General features: G+C 43.4%; 1 protein-coding gene across 1 annotated transcript in view; it reads right to left on the reverse strand.

Moving 5' to 3' along the window:
- The window catches only part of BCAT1 (branched chain amino acid transaminase 1), a 64,971-nt gene that overhangs the window by 29,447 nt on the left and 13,897 nt on the right, over positions 1-21,627 (reverse strand). Inside the window, exons 2-3 of the mRNA XM_032222148.1 lie at positions 11,562-11,630; positions 3,653-3,853 (exon numbers count right to left, since the gene is read on the reverse strand). Coding sequence (XP_032078039.1) covers positions 3,653-3,853; positions 11,562-11,630 — 270 coding nt within the window. The remainder of the gene's footprint in view (positions 1-3,652; positions 3,854-11,561; positions 11,631-21,627) is intronic.

Consider the following 21,627-nt stretch of genomic DNA (forward strand, 5'->3'; position numbering starts at 1 on the left):
GAATGCCTGAAACTCCAGCGTGGTTCTTTTGCTCTTTGTGAATACATCTAGATCGGGGGTGTCAAACTTGATTTCATTGAGGGCCGCATCAGGGTTGTGTTTGACCTTCGGGGGCACGGGGTGGGCGTGGCCAGCTCGACATCATTGGTGTCGGGGGTACCTAAGCCCCCCGCTGGCAAAAACACAGCTCAGGAGGGCCTCGCGCGTCCCTCCTGAGCTCCATTTTCATTGGCAGAGGCCCCGTGGGCCGATCCTTTGCTGTTTCCAGGGCGGCCCGCGGGCCAGATCTAAGCACCCCCATGGGCCGGATCTGGCCCCCGGGTCTTGAGTTTGACACCTCTGGTCTAGATCTCCTCAGCCAGAAAGACTGAAAAAAAAAATTATCATCGCACCTGCCTTTGGAAGGCGAGATTAATACAGGTAGTCCTCGACTTACGACCACAATTGAGCCCAAAATTTACAATACATTGTTAAGTGAGACAGTTGTGGAGTGAATTCTGCCCCATTTTACGACCTTTCTTGCCACAGTGGTTAAGTGAACCTGTTTAAGTTAGTAACGCAAGTGTTAAATCAATCTGACTTCCCCATTGTCTTTGCTCGTCAGAAGGTTGCAAAAGAGGATCACGTGACCCCGGGACACTGCGACCGTCATAAATGCGAGTCAATTGCCCAGCATCCAAATTTTGATCACATGACCATGGGGATGCTGCAATGGTTGTAAGGGTGAAAAACAGTCGTAATCACCTTTTTCAGTAATGTTGTAACTTTGAACAGTTACTAAGTGACCTGTCGTAAGTCGAGAACTCCCTGTACCTTAAAATCAATCAATCAATCAAAACATAAAGGAATGAAAACAAATCCCAGTGGAGTCTTCCCCCCCCAAAAAAAGAGAAAAGGGGGAAAAAAGGGTTGAGGTCTAGATTTCTCATCAACATTTTTGAAAAACACCAAAGTATGACTTTGTTCCATTATTGAGATGCAGTTTTTTTTAAAATTGTTACAGACACTGCAAAGGAGGGAGACGAAAAAAGAAAGAGGTTTGAAAGAATTGCTCCACGTTTTCTCCTCACTTTCTGGCACCCAAAACGTGCCCTTGATTAAGGCTCTAACACAAATGGAATATAACCTGCATTCATGTTTTTGGACTACGATCTAGAACTTTGGGCCCTAGAGGCTTCGGTCAGTAACCACGCTGGTTTCTGGCGGTTACCAATTCACTTCAGTAGAGGTGGGCAACTTGCTTTCTGACCCATGCACATCTACCTGGCCAAAAGCTCATTCAAAACTTGCCTCGGTTTTCCAGAATCCAAAGCATTGAATTATAACTTGTACGCAGTCAAACCATTATGACCTCAGATTGATAGGTAGCACTTCCACTACATTGCAAACACATTTTTTTTTCCTTGCTGGAAGTGTACCATTCATCATTAAATACTCCAGTTTTGAAAATGTTGGGTGTATAAGTGTAAACTGGCCTTAAATCAGAGTGGAGCTGTCTTTGCACGACACACAAAACCAAAAAAGACTCACGAAGGCATAGCAGGTCTTAAATGAAAAGCCTATAATGTCTGAACACAAAGAATCACCTTTTTTGTACAAAAACCAGAATTTGAAATCAAGGTTTATCGCGAAATTATTAGTTCCAGTTTCCACAAACTTAAAATAGCGGTCATTCCTGGCTTAAGTGGTGTGGTTAGTGTGAAACATCTGATACACAATCACGAATAATGGGGTTAAGATTTACTACAGCAATCTTAAGTGCTGGACATAAGTAACTTTTTTTCAGTCCCATCCTAACTTTGAACGGATGGTCATAGATTGAGGACTTCTTGAATATTAAGGAAGATAAAGTATGGTTCTCAGAATTTACTGGATTTTTTTGATTAGCTGTACCTTTTTTATTTTCTTCACTGATACTGCAGTTGTGAAGAACTGGGGAAATGATTAATTCTAAGAATTGTCTCTGTCTATATCCCCCATGTTGTACTGCCAGCCATAAAATAAACATAAACTGTATTGGCAGCTATAACAATAAATGGCAACAGCCTTAAATAGCTGTCGTGAATGAAAAAACAGCATCATAAATGTGTTTTTGGCCATTTGATAAACTAGAGCAGAGATCAGCAACATGCATGTGGCTCTTTCTTCCCTCTGTTGCGACTCCCTGTCACCAGTTGGCGCCACAATTTTGAGAGGAGCTTCCAGGTAGCGGGGCGGGGCGGGGCTCGGGATCAGGGCGCACCAGAAGACTCTATGGCAAGGGGCAGGTCTTCCAATCAGCTCCACAATTGATAGGGCTTTCAGTTAGGATAGGTAGAGGAAAAAGGATGCCGCACTAGGAGAAGACTCTATGGTGGGGAAATTGGACTTCTGGTCGGCACCAGAATTGAATGGGGGGGGCTTCCGATTAGGACCTTTGTGGCTCTTTAGAGTGTTTAAGATTGCCGACCCCTGAACTAGAAAATAAACCTTGACTATTTGGTTAGTTTCACACATGGTACTAAACCATAATGAGGATCGGTTTGACGTTCATATGTCTTGCAAAGTCAGCCCCTGCGTTATGTATATTGTGATAGTTGCTTAACTCAGTATTTCTTCATTCAAAAAAAAGTATGTATAAAAGCTTAGGGTGATGCTTAAACCATCAACAATACTTACTTACTAGCATCTCAGAAGAAACTAAAATGTGATATATGTGTTCTCATGACTGAAGTATCTCCAACAAATGCCACTATAAGAGCTGAGGTGGCGCAATGGTTAGGGTGCAGTACTGCAGGCCACTTCAGCTGACTGTTATCTGCAGTTCAGCGGTTCTAATCTCACCGGCTCAAGGTTGACTCAGCCTTCCATCCTTCCGAGGTGGGTGAAATGAGGACCCAGACTGTGGGGGCGATATGCTGACTCTGTAAACCGCTTAGAGAGGGCTGAAAGCCCTATGAAGCGGTATATAAGTCTAACTGCTATTGCTATTATTTAAGAGAAAAAATTATGAGTGACACTACATTGGCATTTTCTTACTACCTGTAAGTAGAAGCCAACAAGGCACATTGGAAATTGGAAAATATCAGGTTCTTTCCTCATCTACCTATTCCTGGAGAAAATCCTCCAAGAGTTACATTCTCGAACCCTCACAGCTTCAACCTTAAACTGTCTAGCGTGGACCTCACCCCATTCCTAAGAGGTCAGTAAAGGGGGCGTGAATAAGCCCACCAACGCGCCTACTGTCCCTGTCCTATTGTCCCCATTTATTCGTACTCATTTCCTTTGTTCATGTCCATGTTTATACTTATACCTGTTATATTGTACACATTTAAAAAAATAAATAAAAGATGAAGATCAACAAAACTATCTTCAAAGTCTGAGCCTTATCCATTCACTGGTCATTCCTCAACCTCTCTATCAATCATTCTTTCCCAATCTGATGTTCTCCAGATGTGTTCAACTCCCATCATTCTTAGCCAGTCGTGATGGATGGGAATTAAATTCCAACACAGCTGGAGAAGGCTGGGGAAGTCTATCTTTTGGAAACTTTGCACTGACCTGAAACAAAACAAAACACATTTTTTTGAATAAAAGATCAAATTATTATTATTATTTTATTTATTGACAAAAGATAGAATGGAGTTTCTCTTCATTCTATCGCTTTACTCACTTCGACAGCATAATGCAGTGCTGAGATGGCTGGGTGCACAGAGAGATTCTCCAAGGGCTTGATCTGAGGAACTTCCCATCCAGATGTGAAGGACCATTCAATGAAGAGCATGTTGTCTGTGAAAACTGTTCCAAATACTAAGCCATTTGGGTCCGGCTTCTCCTTCAATGTGGTAGATGGATTGATAACAAGATCATCAGCCTGGGGCGAGAAAAGGGAACAAAACAAGACAAAATTACATTTTTTTAAAAAATTGGCAGCCCTTATCTCAGAATAACAGAGTTAGAAAGAACCTTGGAGGTCTTCTAGTCCAACCTCCTGCTCAAGTAGGAGATCCTGTACGATTTCAGACCAATGGCAATGCAATGTCTTCTTAAAAACCTTAAAAACCTGATGGAGCACCCATAATTCCTGAAGGAAAATTGTTCCGCCTGTTAATTGTTCTGTCAAAAAAAATTCTCCTTATTTCTACATTGGTTCTCTCCTTGATTAGTCTCTATCCATTGCTTTCTGACAAACATGCTTTGGAGAATAGACGGACCTGCTCTTCTTTGTGGCAGCCCCCCAAACAGAGGTGGTATTCAGCCAGTTCTGACTGGTTCTGGCGAACTGGTAGCAGAAATTTTGAGTAGTTCGGAGAACCTGCAAATACCACTTCTAGCTGGCTCTGCCCCCATCTATTCACTGCTCCCGAGTCCCAGCTGATCGACTGGGTCTTCTTCTGTTGCCCTGCCCAGGAGAACGGAACTGGAAAACAGATTAGTGGGGTGGGGAGGAAATGGGGATTTTCAAGATCCTTCCCCCAGGAGTGGAGAAGGAGTCGTGATTTGGCAGTATTCTTCCCCAGAAGTGGGGAGGGAATGGGGATTTTGCAGTATCCTTCCCCAGGAGTGGAGAAGGAATGGGGATTTTGCAGTATCCTTCCCCAGGAGTGGGGAGGGAATGGGAATTTTGCAATATCCTTCCCCCAGGAGTAGGGAGGGAAGGGGGATTTTCAGAATCCTTCCCCCAGGAGTGGGGAGGGAATGGAGATTTTCAGGATCCTTCCCCCAGGAGTGGGGAGGGAATGGGGATTTTCAGGATCTTTCCTCCAGGAGTGGAGAGGGAATGGAGATTTTCAGGATCTTTCCCTCGGTAGTGGAGAGGGAATGGGGATTTTGCAGTATCCTTCCCCCAGGAGTTGGGAGGGAATGGAGATTTTCAGGATCTTTCCCTCGGTAGTGGAGAGGGAATGGGGATTTTCAGGATCCTTCCCCCAGAAGTTGGAGGGAATGGGGATTTTGCAGTTTCCTTCCCCCAGGAGTGGAGAGGGAATGGGGATTTTCAGGATCCTTCCCCCAGGAGTGGAGAGGGAATGTTGATTTTTAGGATCCTTCCCCAAGGAGTAGGGAGGGAATGTGGATTTTCCAGTATCATTCCTTCAGGAGTGGGGATTTTCAGGATCTTTCCCGCAGGAGTGGGAAGGGAATAGATTTTGCAGTATCCTTCCCCTGCCATGCCCACAAAACCAGTGGTAAAAAAATTTGAATCCCACCACTGCCCCCAAATATTGGAACACTGCTATCATATCACTGCCATGCCTTCATTTCATAGAATAGATATTATCACAATTTTGTATTTTGATGTATCTGTGTTAAGAATGAATGCAAGTCATTTGCTGAGGACAAAATAGATATGGAAAAGGGGAATTTTTAAGAACAGCCTCAAAGAAACATGGAAAATTAATCATTCTAGTTCTGTTTCTTAAAATTATCATAGACTAAAAGTTAGACTGAAGATGGCCACCAATACTGAAAAGCAGCTCTGAGGAATTATAAAAACTTGTAACTTTAAAGTTTGGTCTGATCTGAAAGACAGAAGGGAACGTGACTCTCTAAATAAAAAAAAAATGCTAGCAAAACCATTTTTAAAGATCACACAATGTTAAATACCTTTTCCCAATTTTAAAATTTCTGAAAGATATCTAGAACTGCTTCAGTTCCCTGCAAAAATGCTTCTGTCCCCTTAAATGTAATGTGGTAATCATCGTACTGTGGGAAGTTATCACCCAGCCCTCTCCCAGAAAAATGAAATATCCTAGGAAATATTGAAAAGGCAGAATATTTCTCTGGATGGGAAAAGGAAGAAACATGTTTTAAAACACAGAATAGGTGCCTGCAGCTTCCTGCCCATCCCCCTTTGTCAATGAACCATTAAAGCCTGAGCTAGTCCACTTTACATAATAAAGAGTTCTCCCCTTCAGCTCCAGAGTGATGGGATTAAGGCATGATAATATTGGCCCTTTTACCCAACTCGCCACATGGCATCTGAGAACTCTACCAAACCTGGATTCAAAACGCAGCCTAGAGAGTTGCTCCTGCATGGGCCCATGGGAGTCTGACCACCAATCAGAATACAAGCTCAAGATCAAAGGCCAGAGAGGGCATAAAACCAGGGACTCAGCTTCTCTTCCTTCCCTTCCCTTCTCTTCTTCTCCACCAACATTGAAGCATCTAATCACCTTTTCTGTTCAGGGCTCAAGCCATGTGGTCCTGTCCACCATCTTTCCAAGCAGCCTCCATGTCTCCAGTGTCTTTTTCCCCACTTGGAGCCAAACCCAGAAGGACATTTCTTCCAACAGTCCTATTGAACAACTGAATTGAATTGCAGATATTCCTTAACTTACAACAGTTCATTTAGGACAAAGGTCACAATTGCAACCCCACGGTCATAAGATCAAAATTGAGACACTGGGCAACTGTCTCATATTTATGTCAGTTGCAATGTCCTGGGGACATGTGATCCAAGCAAAGTCAATGGGGAAATCAGATTCACTTAATCATATTACTAACTTGATAACTGCAGCGATTTATTTAAAAAGTGTAGCAAGAAAGTTTGTGAAATGGGGCAAAATTCATTTCATAAACGTCTCTCTTAACAACAGACATTGTGGTGGTTAAGTCAAGGAATACAGGTATTCTCATTTAATTTGATGAGGAAAAAATTATTTAAATCTGTCTGCTCAGTTTTTCTGTCAAGATTGAGAATTTTAGAAGGCAATTGAAACACACTCTGCTAACATCTGGAATAGTCTCTCGAGCAAAGTGCGTTTTTTACCAGATCCTACCCTAATTTCATGAGAAAGACTTCACTTCCCACAGCTCTTTTTCCCAACTCTTGACTCTACTTGGCTGCAGTCTATCTCCTGCACAAAGATATCTGTGAAGCTAGGCCAAAATTCATTGGAAAAGAATTTAGAGTCTTTACATTTTGACCCACAATCCAAAATTCTATGTTTATAGAAGTGCCACTTTCTAGAACTGACTCCCAGAGGTTGTACTTGTACTTGTACTTGACGCCTCTTCACCCATCGTGGGTATAGGCGACTTCCATGGAAATTTGACGCCACTGTGAATGGGTACGGCGATCCATGGAAGCTGTTTCGGCTGGATATACCCAAGGGGACGCCAGTCCCAAGGGTCGACAGAGCCCGATTGGTGGGAACGGGGGGCACCACGTGAAGGCCGGGTTGTCGTTTGATAGTTGAGAGGCTTTGCAATAATCGTTGCAATGTATATTTTGCGCATCAACTATCCTTGCCCGCCCCCAGAGATTGGATTTCACTGGTGTTTGCTAATTTGCTAATTGCTTCCTTAGAGATGCATTTCGTGCTAGCATGAAATATTTTGTAACCTGTTGTGTTAGAATAGAATAACAGAGTTGGAAGGGACCTTGGAGGTCTTCTAGTCCAACCCCCTACTCAGGCAGGAAAGTCTACACTACTTCAGACAAATGGATATCCAACATCTTCTTAAAAACTTCCAGTGTTGGAGCATTCACAACCTCAGGAGGCAAGCTGTTCCATTGATTAATTGTTCTAACTGCCAGGAAATTTCTCCTTAGTTCTAATACAATAATACAATACAATAGCAGAGTTGGAAGGGACCTTGGAGGTCTTCTAGCCCAACCCCCTGCCTAGGCAGGAAACCCTATACCGTTTCAGACAAATGGCGATCCAACATCTTCTTAAAGACTTCCAGTGTTGGGGCATTCACAACCTCAGGAGGCAAGCTGTTCCATTGATTAATTATTCTAACTGTCAGGAAATTTCTCCTTAGTTCTAATACAATAATACAATACAATAGCAGAGTTGGAAGGGACCTTGGAGGTCTTCTAGTCCAACCCCCTGCCTAGGCAGGAAATCCTATACCGTTTCAGACAAATGGCGATCCAACATCTTCTTAAAGACTTCGAGTGTTGGGGCATTCACAACCTCAGAAGGCAACTTCTGTTCCATTGATTAATTGCTCTAACTGTCAGGAAATTTCTCCTCAGTTCTAAGTTGCTTCTCCCCTTGATTAGTTTCCACCCATTGCTTCATGTCCTGCCCTCAGTTGCTTTGGAGAATAGCTTGACTCCCTCTTCTTTGTGGCAGACCCTGAGATGGGGGGGACCATGGGGGGGGGGGAATGCTGCACCCATAACCCCCCATGCTCCCCCCCCCCGGCGGCCCATTTTTGGTCCCAGGAGGCTGCAGGGAGGCCTAGTAGGCCCAAAAAAGGGCACAGGGTGTGGTTGAGTATGGAGGGTTTGCATGCGCAAGCACAGGGGGTGGGAGAAAGCACGGGGGTCGTACGGGCATTGCATTACGGACAATATTGTCACTTTCAGCACGCAACAACAAAAAATTAGCCATCACAGGTATAGTAGTATATGACAGGTATCTCTTCCTGTCATGACAGAATTTCTGTGGTCATGTGACTGCAATTTAAAATGGCAGGGTTTTTTTTGCCAGAAATGTGTTTCCTTTTGCTTTTCAGCAAATAAACCCTCTCACTGCAGACAATGGATTCACTTCATGAGCACCACACTTGCTCAACAGTCTTTCACTTAACAACCTCTGCGCAAAAGCTGGTAAAACTGGGTGTGGCCATGTGGCGACCCGCTGAATGACCGGCATGATTCTGGGCTCGATGACGGTGATAAGTCAAGGACTACTTGTATCACTGGTGAAAGAGCAAAAGCAGGTAAAAATAAGAGGATGAGGTTTTGTAAAAAAAAAAAAAAGCTTCATAAAAATTACTTATAAAATGAAAAAAAAAATAATAGGATTAAGACTTTTTAAAGAGGCTTCGAAGCAACGAAACTGCACCGTTCTCGCCTGGGCAAAAGTTTGCCTCCTGAAATAGAAGAATCTCTATCTAAAAAAAGAAAGAAGACTCAAAGGATAGATGTAAAGCCGAGGAGAATTTTTTTGTCTCTCTCTCATGCTTTTGACAGATGCCTCAGAGTATCAACCGCAGCTGTAGAAGTATGTATGTCTGCTCCAAAAAATGTCAGCGATTATGCGGCGGACTTGCAAAGAATAAAATTTAACCTAGGAAAGCTAAAATCAAGGCTGCGTCAATGTTCAGAAAAGAAGAAAGTTCCTTTTAAAAAAAAAAATAATATAAGATATGGTCATCAGAACGCTCGGCTGAAAAATTAGAAGGCAATGCAAGGTTAACGTTTCCTACGTCAGCCAAGATTTCCTCAGGGAAGTGTCTGCGGTACATTTTTAATCCCTGAGTTTCCAGTTCCAGCAGCAACCGTTCCAGCGGATATTCTGCTCTCTTTTCGCTGATTTCAAAGCAGCCCTGAGCTCAGTCAAACCTGCTTAGTACAGATTGAGGAGGACCAAGAAACCGAGGGATATAGTTAGAAACTGCATGGATGTTTCCAAGCATCTGAATTTTGATCATGTGTCCATGGGGATGCTACAACAGTCGTAAGTGTGAAAAACTGTCGCAAGTCACTTTTTTCAGTGATGTTGTAAGTTTAAATAGTCACTATATGAACTGTCGTAAGTCGAGAACTACCTGTATTCTGTTTCCAAATTACAGATAACGTACTGTATTTTTTTGGACTATAAGATGCTCTGAAGTATAAGACACACCTAGCTTTTGGGGAGGAAAACAAGAAAAAAATCTGCCTCTGCCTCCCAGCAATTTGCCTCCTTGCAGCAAACAGCAAATAGCGGGGTCAGCTTCAGCACAGCCTGATTTAGCACGAGCAGCTGATTGGCGGTTGGATTGGCCTCCTGGAATACCAACGATCAGCTGTTCCAGGCCCATCACCGCTGCATATGCCTACCACCTGGAGCAGGCCAAAAATGGGACTTGAGGAGTCCAAAAATTGGGTATGCGAAAGGCAAAACGGGATGTGCGGAGGCAAAAAATGGGGGGCGCAGAAGCAGTGATAGGCAGCAGCAGCGATGGGCAGCGGCAATCCCCACAGCCTAAAACGCACAGACATTTCCACGCACTTTTTTGGGAGGGGGTGCATCTTATACTCTGAAAAATATGGTACTTTACATTATGTCCATACATCCTTAACGCACATCCATCCAATACATGTTGCATTTTCCTAGTAATGTATTAACTTCACTCAACATACATGTAATATTCTTTGCCACAAGATGAGTACCCTCCATTTTTCTATGATGTGTGCAACTTAGGCTTGATTTATATACTAGCTCTCACTTTTACTTTCCTTGAAGTAGAATTTTGACATTTCTTTCTTTGAAAACTTGCAATATACACTCCATCCTGAAAAAAGGCAGGAAAATTAAGTGTTAATGTTACTTTTACATCCCATGCAAAAATATGAAGGGCAGGATAAGAAAACACTGATTCATTTCCTTGTCAGGAGTCCTAATTGAGGAAATGTGAAAGCTGACTTGTCCATTTTTCAAACCAGTTCCAACATTTTGGCGCCCAGCCAAATGGAAGAGGAAAAGGCTCCTGATTCTTTTATAAAGTTATGATCATTCAGTTCAATTGTGTGGTTGCGAGAGACACTTTTTCTCATGGAACTTCAACAAGATGACCTGGGCTCAAACAAATGTTCTGATGACCAAGAGAAGGCAGGAGACAAAAATGTATAAAATGGCACCTTCTTTTTGGTAATACACATTCAGAAATGTGAACTGTTCAACTTCATACAGTGATTATGTTTCAATCACAACAGATTGTTTTTATTTCAGTCCAGCTGTTTTCTTTGCATGTTATGGGAACCAGGGCTTCATATAATGCCACTATAGAGTTTGTTTGAGTGCATCAGGCTATGTGAATATGGCAGTTATATGCTGTTAACCCAAGGTCAATGAGTTGTGTGAATGCAGCCAAAATTTATTATATTTAAATAAAGAAACAGAGGTGATCCAAGTTGTGAGTATCAGAAATCCCCTTCCCTCCAAAATGGGCATTGGATCAGGTGCTGTACAAGTTTCTTTCAGATGGAAAAGCAGGAAGGAAGGAAGGAAGGAAGGGAGGGAGGGAGGGAGGGAGGGAGGGAGGGGAAGAGGAGGAGGACCTTCACAATGTTCTTCATGTGAAACAATTGTGCTTTGTGAGACTCAAGAGAACATTGCAATGAACAAGGACATCCATTCAATTTCAAAGCTACTAAGATTGTTGGCTGAGCAGGTACAAAAATAGCCAGGAAAATGATTGAAGCCTGGGAAACGGGCCCTTTGTCAGTCAACAAAAATGCTGATTTATCACCACTTTATGAGGTACTTAAGAGTCGAGGATTTAGCAGCACCAGGAAACAACAAACAACAACTTACAACTGGCCATCAACACCTCAATCAACAAATAATTTCTAAAACCACATATAACCATAAGTGCTACACATAGAATAGCCCAAAGCACACATTCTGGTAGAGAGAGGTTCTCCAAGTAGGGGCTCCAGCAAGAGTTTGAAAGCTCAGAAGACTAAAACTCTAGCCCTGGTGACCGATCCAGATTGGATCCTGATTAACCTCAATGCACCCTTCCAGGTTGGTAGCATTCTTGCTTGTCCATAACTTTCTTTATCCTTCAAGGAGAGTTTCCCACACTGAGCTGAACACCCCTGCAGATGTTTCTCTTCTGGCAAAGAAACCTACCTTGAAAGAGTTGGTCATGGGTTTCGCAGCTGCCTCTGTGCATCCATTCCCATGGTCATTTTGGCAACCCTGCAATGGACAAAGGACAATGCTTAAAAATCAATCAAATGTAATCAACGCTCCGAAGTCATATTTAGAAACAATAACAGAGTTGGAAGGGACCTTGAAGGTCTTCTAGTCCAACCCCCTGCTTAGGCAGGAAACTCTACACCACTTCAGACAAATGATTATCCAACATCTTAAAAACTTCCAGGGAGCATTCACCACTTCTGGAGGCAAGTTGTTCCACTGATTAATTGTTCTGTCAGGAAGTTTCTCCTTAGTTCTAAGTTGCGGTTTCACCACAAAACCGCAGTCGACTAAAGCGTGCTCGACGAAAGCGCGTACCTGACGTCATCACAGCGCGACGAAAACATCACGCTGTGAGCGGTAAAGTTAAAATTAATGCGAAAACCTTACCCTAACCCCCCCAAACCTAACCCTAAGCCTAACCCTTAACCTAACCCTAAACCTAACCCTAAACCTAACCCTTAACCTAACGCTAAACCTAACGCTAACCCTTAACCTAACCCTAAACCTAACCCTAACCCTTAACCTAACCCTAACCCTAAACCTAACCCTTTACGTGAATCAGCTTGCTTTAAAAGCGCTTTTTAAAGCGCTTTTTTCTCCGCGGTCGTATTTGTCGCGCTGCTGATGACGTCAGGTACGCGCTTTAATCGGGCGCGCTTTAGTGGACCGCGGTTTTGTCGTGCCACGCTAAGTTGCTTCTCTCCTTGATTGGTTTCCACCCATTGCTTCTTGCTCAGGTGCTTTGGAGACTAGTTTGACTCCCTCTTCTTTGAGGCAACCCCTGAGAAATCGGAACACTGCTATCATGTCTCCCCTAATCCTTCTTTTTATCAAACTAGACATACCCAGTTCCAACCGTTTTTCATGTTTTAGCCTCCAGTCCCCAACCATCTTTGTTGCTCTTATCTGCACTCTTTCTAGAGTCTCTACATCTTTTTTACATCGTGGCGACCAAAATTGGATGCAGTATTCCACGTGTGGCCTTACCAAGGCATTATAAAGTGGTATTAACACTGCACGTGATCTTGATTCTATCCCTCTGTTTATGCAGCCTAGAACTGTGTTGGCTTTTTTGGCAGCTGCTGCACACAGCTGGCTCCTATTTAAATGGTTGTCCACTAGGATTCCAAGATCCCTCTCACAGTTATTACTATTGAGCAAGGTACCACCTATACTGTACTTATTTAATGTACTCTTCCAGTACTTTGCACCTGTTCAGGGAAGGCTTGGGGCATTCGGGGAGAAATGGGCCGATGGATTATTAGAAGAAAGCTTGAAAAGAGTAATCTCAGATCTAGAGCTCATAATCTTACAAGAAAATCTGGTACAAACAGCATTTGGGACTCCTGAGAGGATAATTCCTCCTTTGGCCCATTTTGGGATTCTCAATAGAAAAACAAAGGTACAATTGTTTACGAATTAAAAGTTCAACCATTAGTCAGGAATTGCTTGCAAGTACATTATTCTACATTGATCCACTGAAAGGACCATATCCACATTTTTAACAAGGCTTCTGGAAAGCTAGATCACCTCCAAAGAAGACAAATGGGGGCGATTCAGGGATGGGAAATGGAGGAGACAAGGTGAGACAGAGGAAGCCACATATTGAGAAAAGATGACTGAGAGGAGGTAGTAGATAATCCTCAACTTATGACTATAAGGGAGCCCCAAATTTCCATTGCTAAGCAAGACAGTTGTTAAGTGAGCCTTGCCCATTTTTCTTGCCACCTCTGTTAAGAGAATCTCACCACAGTTGTTGATTTAGTAACACAGTTGTTAAGTGAATCTGGCTTCCCCATTGACTTGTCAGAAGGTCACAAAACACAACTCCTCTCTATTTGAACTTCAGCAAATAGTGTGAAATTCTTGTTTGGCTATAGGCATGATAAGGCCCCAATCATTCTCTATCTTTGCTCTCTCCATTTCTGTTCCTCATCTTCCAAAAATGCACCCTTGAGCCATGGTGGCGAAATGGTTAGAGTCCAGTACTGCAGGCTACTTCTGCTGACTGCTGGCTGCCTGCAATTTGGCAGTTCGAATCTCACCAGGCTCTAGGTTGACTCAGCTTTCCGTCCTTCCGAGGTGAGTAAAATGAGGATTCAAACTGTTGGGGGCCATAGGCTGACTCTGTAAACCGCTTAGAGAGGGCTGTAAAGCACTGTGAAGCGGTATATAAGTCAAAGTGCTATTGCTAGTGCTAAGGCTATCCATCCTACCATCACCCTGTAAAATTCCTGTTTGCCTTCCAATCAAGTATTGATGCATCAATGATATTATTTGACCCTGTTGTGTTAAAACACGCCAACTTCATCCAGCTCGCTTTTCTCAGGCTTGTTTCTTTCTTGTTTCTTTTTAAAAAATTTCTATTAGGTTATAAAATAAGATACAAAATACAAAAGAAAATAGGAAAACAGTGAGAGGAAAAGGGGGGAAAGAGAAGTGAAGAAGGGCTGGGGAACAGGAAAAAAAAGTATTGACTTCCGACTCCCTCTGTTCCAGTAAAATAAAGCATTATCATCAAACCACAACCTGTTTCAACTCCTTCACCAAACTCTCAAAAATTAAAGTCAACCCCAACCATCCAGCATTGCAATGGAGGTAGTCCAGGTTCATTTGGAAGTTGCAATGCACTGTAAAAAGTGATTTATGACTGTATTTCTCCCCGTAGTCGTGTGATCAAAATTCGGATGCTTGGCAATTGGTTCATATTTATGATGGTTCAAATGTCTTGGGGAGTCATGTGATCACTTTTTACGACCTCCTGACAAGCAATGTCAATAGGAAAGCCAAATTCAATGAACAACCATGATCCTGGTTTAACAACCTCAACGATTCACTTAACAACTGTAGCAAGGAAGGTCATAAGATGGGGCAAAAATTCCTTAACAAATGTCTTGCTTAGCAGCAGAAATGTTGGACTCGATTGTGGTTGTGATTGTAGGACTGCCTGTACAGTTTTGGCAGTCCAAGAATTGCCTCCTCACAATGTACAGTTGTGAGGAGGGACGCGGGACGCAGGGGCTCAGTGGCTAAGACACTGAGCTTGTCAATCAGAAAGGTCGGCCGTTTGGCGGTTTGAATCCCTAGCACCACGTAACGGAGTGAGCTCCCATTGATTGTCCCAGCTTCTGCCAACTTAGCAGTTCGAAAACATGTAAAAATACAAGTAGAAAAATAGGGACCCCCTTTGGTGGGAAGGTAACAGTGTTCTGTGCGCCTTTGGCGTTGAGTCAGCCGGCCACATGATCACAGAGACGTCTTCGGGCATCGCTGGCTCTTCGGCTTTGAAACAGAGATGACCCTAGAGTCAGGAACAACTAGCACATGTATTAGGGGAATCCTCACCTTAATTTACAGTAGTTCCTTTAGTTGGGCTTCGTGTGTTATATAAATTTGGCCATTATTACTTATTCACTAGACTACGGATAAAACAGACTGCGGCTTAGCAGAACTACAGAATTTCCTTGATCGCTGTAGCAGTATCTCAGCTTCAAAACGGAAGCTATGGGGAACCAAAAAGAACAATCACACCATCTGGGCTGCATTTCTATCTCCTAATAATAATAACAATTACAATAATAATCCACCACCGATTCTCAAGCAGATATGTTTGCTGAATAGATGAGTCACGCCAGCCTATTTTTAACTCTGGCTGAACAAGCTTGTAACTCTTGGTGACCTTCTGGGAGAGGATCTGAAGACTTGATTAAGGAAGATTCTCCCAGATTTCTTTTCAGTGCGAGACCCAGATTTATTTATTTTTTTCCCCTTTAGCCCTGGCGTGAAGTCTGCGGTGGAGACAGACAAAATAATAACACAAGGGGACTCCAAATGAGTGTGCCACAATAAACACAACGGCACTGGATGGATTAAAAGCTCCTTCCAGCTCAGAGAGGAGAGGCTGATGTGGAGTCCATGGTGCTCTCTGCATTTGGATGTTTGCAGACTTTTCATGACCGGACTAGGTAATATCATCAGTGCTGGTTAGTATGGGGATTGTCCCTCTTTAGACATAATACTTTGCCCTGCCAGTGTTGATGGGCATGTGATTTGCTCCTTGGTGGGTTCTCGATTAGGTATTATATAAATATAAAACCTTACCCTGGCCAACACTTTCGGGGCAAGCTACTGTATGTAAACAGGGAGTACATAAACCAGGATTGATAATGTTTGCAGAGGTAATGAAATGTCTGCAAGCAAAAGGCCAAATTCAGAGAGCAACAAGGACTCCACAATTCAATCCTGAGCTACTGTGATGGAATGTAGTTTCAGAATCACAGGAGGAAGGGGCTGCCTCCCACGAGGAAAAGAGGCAGCAGAGCGTGGAATATCTGGTGGGCAAGAAAAGAGCTAAGACAGTACCTCCCTAGCAGTTCACAGAGTATATCTACAGTTATGCAGATAGTTGCTTTAGTCTGGCAAGATTCTGTCTGTAGGCAAAACAACTGCAGGAGACGACCAGACTGAAACCGAAGGAGGGGTCAAATGCATATAGAGCCTAGGTGGCGCAGTGGTTAGAGTGCAGTACTGCAGCCACTTTAGCTGACTGTTAGCTGTAGTCAGGGGGTTCAAATCTCACCGGCTCAGGGTTGACTCAGCCTTCCATCCTTCCAAGGTGGGTAAAATGAGGACCCAGACTGTGGGGGCAATATGCTGACTCTGTAAACCGCTTAGAGAGGGCTGAAAGCCCTATGAAGCGGTATATAAGTCTAACTGCTATTGCTATTGCTATCATCAGTCTCAAGTCCCTTCAGGCCCACAAGAGATCTAAGTCCAGCCCACCTTGAATTCCATTGACTCTTATCTCCCGTCAAACTGCTTTAACTGTTAGTAGTTCAGATTCTCGTAGAGAGCTTAAGCTTACCATAAATCTTTGTACCCATTTCAACTGCCTGGGCTTCTGATTACTTGTGCTTGACCACAACCATAAAGTAACCAATTGGAAGTAACTCTACGTGTCTATTCTTGGTTCTTGGGCCTGATATTCTCTTTTATTGGAGCGTCTGAAGTATGTAGATTTGATTTCCTGAGATTTCATTGTTTAGGCAGAGGGAAGGGAATGCCCACTCCATAGCAATTACATGGAGGGGGCAAAAAAGAATGACAGAGGTGGGAGATACCGTTCACTGTAAAGTGTAGAGCGAAATCGGCCATCAAATGCTACTGCCACGGAGCTGAAAGGAAGCTCAGAGTCGTTCAGCTCAGCTGTCAAAGCCTCACCATGTTATAAGGACACAAAGACCTCCTGAAAATCAGCATAATTCCCAAGGATAGGAAAAGCCTCTATTTTGCCTGTCTCTTTTGTGACAGGTAGGGAGGGAAAGAAAGAGAGAGGGAAGGAGAGAGAGAGAGGAAAAGAGAGAGGGGTGGAGGGAGGGAAGGAGGACAGAATACTTGTGGGGAAAACAAATGTACCCATGTGCTACTGCTCAGGTTAACTTGCCACAGAGCACCATCCAAAGCCAATAAACGCATTGCTTCGTTGCCCCTCCCTTGCCTCCTCTAGCCCATTTTGTTCATAATGGCAAGAATGGATTATAGAATTAGGCAAATCCTAAATCTTTCAAAGCATCTGAATGATTTACCCAGAATAGTAAAGCACATCCAGCCTGGAAAGTAACAAAAGTAAAAAGAGAGAGGGAGGGAGGGAGGGAGGGAGAGAGGGAGGGAGAGAGAGAGAGAAAGAAAGAAAGAAAGAAAGAAAGGAAAGAAAGAGAGAGAGAGAGAGAGAGAGAGAGAGAGAGAGAGAGAGAGAGAGAGAGAGACTGTTGTTTGCAGATGGAGGGTTTCGAGATTAATTCGGTCGGGACTATTTCTTATCATAGCAATTCATGTCCTCCCCTGTAATTTAGGATTGAAAGAGTGATTATGGAAGATCACGTTTCTGGTAGACGAGGCAGGAAAGAATAGAATAGCAATAGCAATAGCAGTTAGACTTATATACCGCTTCATAGGGCTTTCAGCCCTCTCTAAGCAGATTACAGAGTCAGCATATTGCCCCCAACAACAATCCGGGTCCTCATTTTACCCACCTCGGAAGGATGGAAGGCTGAGTCAACTCTGAGCCGGTGAGATTTTGAACACCCGAACTGCAGAACTGCAGTCAGCTGAAGTAGCCTGCAGTGCTGCATTTAACCACTGCGCCACCTCGGCTCGAATAGAATAGAATAGAATAGAATAGTTGAAAGGGACCTTGGAAGTCTTCTAGTCCACGCTTGGTGTACGTGGCAGGAGAAGGATACTGCAAAATCTCCATTGCCTCCCTACTCCTGGGCGAAGAATATTGCAAAATCTCCATTTCTATCTCACTCTGGGGCCAGTCAGAGGTGGTATTTGCCAGTTCTCCTCAACTACTCAAAATCTCCACTACTGGTTCTCCAGAACCTGTCAGAACCTGCTGAATTTCAGCCCTGGATTAACCCCCAGAGTTCACTGTGAAAATGTATGCAGTTGTATTTCATTTATTTAATTTATTCATGTGTATCCCACCATGTTTGTCTGAGAATCAGTAGAAGAATTGGGTGTGGGCTCAGTTACGAATTGATCCAATGAACTCATTGCCAAGTGGAAATTGTATCAGGGATTCCCTTGTCCAGTCAACTTCTGAAGTACTGGGCCGGATTCACATTCATTGTCAGAGTTCATACAACATGTTCATTTGTGTTTGGGTTGCTGTATGATCTTACCACATCAAGCTATAGTTTATGGATCAGGGTGCAACTGTAGTTTCTTTGATAAGCTGTGTTTAAGCCAACGATAGTTTAGTATGCCGTGAGGCTTGCCAAATTACAGCTGGCTGAATTAATGATTTATTTATAACAACGTCTGCCTATTTTTTCATTTAAATCAATCCTCAGTCTGGATGCAACCAGATAGTCCAAAAATTAGTTGACTTCACATGTTATGCTATCTTAAACCATAATGATTCAGGATCCAATCTGAGGCAGTCACCGGGACCAAAGGTTTATTCTTCCTGAGGGAACTTCTCTCTCTTCAGAATGTCAAAAGCTTGGAAGAATAAAAGTTTGGTCCCCGTGACGGACTCATCTTGGATCCTGTTGTGGCCTACTAGTGGCCAGTGGAGCTGGCAGCAGAGTCAGAAAGTGAGGAGGTTGGGGAGGAACATGGGCCAGTCCTGGAGGCTGGGGAAGGCTTGGACGGGGGCTCTGCGTTGGAGGTAGAGATGGGGCCGAGGCCGCCTGGCAGTTCTCAGCTGCCTTCGGAGCTAGACAGCAGTGAGGCAGAGGAACAGCTGGAGCCTGTTCCCAGTGTGCGCATACGCAGAGCCGCCAGAAGAAAAGAACAGCTAAGAAATCAGGGTCGACTTGGGAGTAAAGCCACAGGTGGATGGTGAATAGCCTCTCTCACAGGAAATAAAAGAGGAGCGAAAGGGGAGTGGGCTTTTGCAGGAAACAATTCATTGGTTCATTTATTTCAGGAGTGTGAAGATCTGTCCGTGAATCTCAGAGACTCTGTGCCAAGCCTTTCCTTGCACAGCACTGCATTTGGAAAATATTTACAGGGCAGCTCTCCCAGCTAGATAAGGTCTGTGGTCATAACTTCACCTTTGAAAGACTGTTTATCAGGCCTTTGCTGAATGTAAATGAGAGGAGTTCACATGTGTTTAATAAAAGGGGTTTTGCTGGGGACCAGGAATCTGCTTTGTGCTTTTGGGGGAAGCTTAGGTCAGAACAGATCCTGCAACAATGATATTGAGAGACATGTATATTTGCCTTTACAATGATTCAGTTCAACTAGTAAAGCCCAATCCCAAGCAACCATTTATGGTTTTTGTAGCCATACGAGGAAATCACCATCACTAGCAACTTTTGTTCTGTACACAAAAAAAGACCATTCTTTGGTTTTTGACTGGAGTCAAAAGAAAGGGACTTTCAATATCGGTTCAAACAACAGCTACTGGCTTATTTTCCAAAACTATACAACCTCATCCTTTGTGGGTTCTTACAGCAATCCCATCTCTTCCCTGAGTCACTTCCTTTGTGACTGCTGGGGACAGGGGAGGTGGGAAAAAGAACTGTATGGCCAGATAAACCACTTTCACTCTTGTGATCCAGAGAACAGAGCTTCTACTGACTCAGATGTCAGATCTAGTTTTCATTCAGATGTTTGACTATCACACTGTTTGCGAGGGGTGACAATGTATAAATCCTGTTTCCTGTACGCAGATAATTCTCTCTTTGTGCATGCACGGCAAACAAAGAATTCCATTAAATACAGATGGAGGACAAGCAACGGATTGGCGTTTACAAACATCACCGTTTGACAGAACAGAGAATAATAGAATGACAAGAGCCAGGAAGGGACCTCAGAGGTCTTCTAGTTCAACCCCCTGCTTAGGCAGGAAACCCTACAGCACTTCAGACAAATGGTTATCCAATATCTTCTTAGAAACTTCCAGTGTTGAAGCATTCACAACTTCTGGAGGGAAGTTTTTCCATTGATTAATTGTTCTAACCATCAGGAAATTTCTCCTTAGTTCTAGGTTGCTTCTCTTCTTGATTAGTTTCCACCCGTTGCTTCTTGTCCTGCCCTCAGGTACTTTGGAGAATAGCTTGACTCCCTCTTCTTTGGGGCAGCCCCTGAGATATTGGAACACTGCTATCATTTCACTCCTAGTCCTTCTTTTCATTAAACTAGACATGCTCAATTTCAGAAACTGTTCTTCATATGTTTTATGTTTCCTAATCATCTTTGTTGCTCTTCTCTGCACTCTTTCTAGAGTCTCCATATCTTTTCTACATCGTGGCGACCAAAACTGAATGCAGTATTCCAAGTCTGGCCTTACCAAGGCATTATAAAGTGGCATTAACACTTCACGTGATCTTGATTCCATCCCTCTGTTAATGCAGCTTGGAACTGCATTGGCTTTTTGCACACTTAACAGATAATTTCCAATAAGCAGAGCCAACGAAGAAGCTACCAGTGAAATCGTAAGTTGTGGTCATGCGGCGTCGTATTTAACAACCGCATCTCTTAGCGGCAGGGGTGCAAGTCCCAACTGTGGTCATTATGTAAGAATTGCCTATAATGTTATCTTGGCACAATGATAGTTGGGTCATTTTAGAAGACACTAGGACTTGGTACAGGAAGTCCTCAACTTAACAAGTGACCATTCGAAGTTACAACAGCGTTGAAAGAGTGGCCTATGACCATTTTTCACACTTACAACGTTGCACCATTCCCATGGTCACGTGATCAAAATTCAACTCACGGCAACTGACTTATATTTATGACAGCTGGAGTGTCCCAGGGGAGGGTCATACGATTAGCATTTGCGACTTTCTGGCAAGCAATGTCAATGGAGAAATCCGATTCACTTAACCACCATGTTCCCAACTGAACAACTGCAGTGATTCCTTTAACAACTGTGGCAAGAAAGGTCATAAAATGGGGCAAAACTTACACAACCACGGCCTTGCCTAGCAACAGAAGTGTTGGGCTCAACCGTGGCCGTAAGTCAAGCACGACCTTGTTATGGAGAAACTGCCATAGAGAAGATCCAGCTATTTCCAGGTGGAACTGGACCTGAATATAAAAATTCTCCGAGCACAAAAGATATCATCAGTAATTGCCCAAGATGTATTAAAACATTTTGTACCTATGTGCGTCATTTGCAACAAAGCGGACACAGCCAGCAAGGGGCCAGACTGATGGGCATTCCTGGGCAGCTTGTGCAACCAATCAAATTAAATGTGAATGGTTAGAAGCTGGTGATGGAGAGCTGTCATTGAGCCAAACTGATCACCGGATACTAGGCAGTTCAATTCATTCTCTTATAGCAAATAGCCAAGGCACTTAGACTTATACACCGCTTCATAGTGCTTTTACAGCCCTCTCTAAGCAATTTAACAGACTCAGCCTATAGTCCACAACAATCCGGGTCCTCATTTTATCCACCTCGGAAGGAGGCTGTGTCAACCTTGAGCCTGGTGAGATTTGAACTGCAGCTAAAAGTCAGCTGAAGTAGCCTGCA

Source organism: Thamnophis elegans, chromosome 7 (assembly GCF_009769535.1).
Source record: "Thamnophis elegans isolate rThaEle1 chromosome 7, rThaEle1.pri, whole genome shotgun sequence".
NCBI lineage: Eukaryota > Metazoa > Chordata > Lepidosauria > Squamata > Colubridae > Thamnophis > Thamnophis elegans.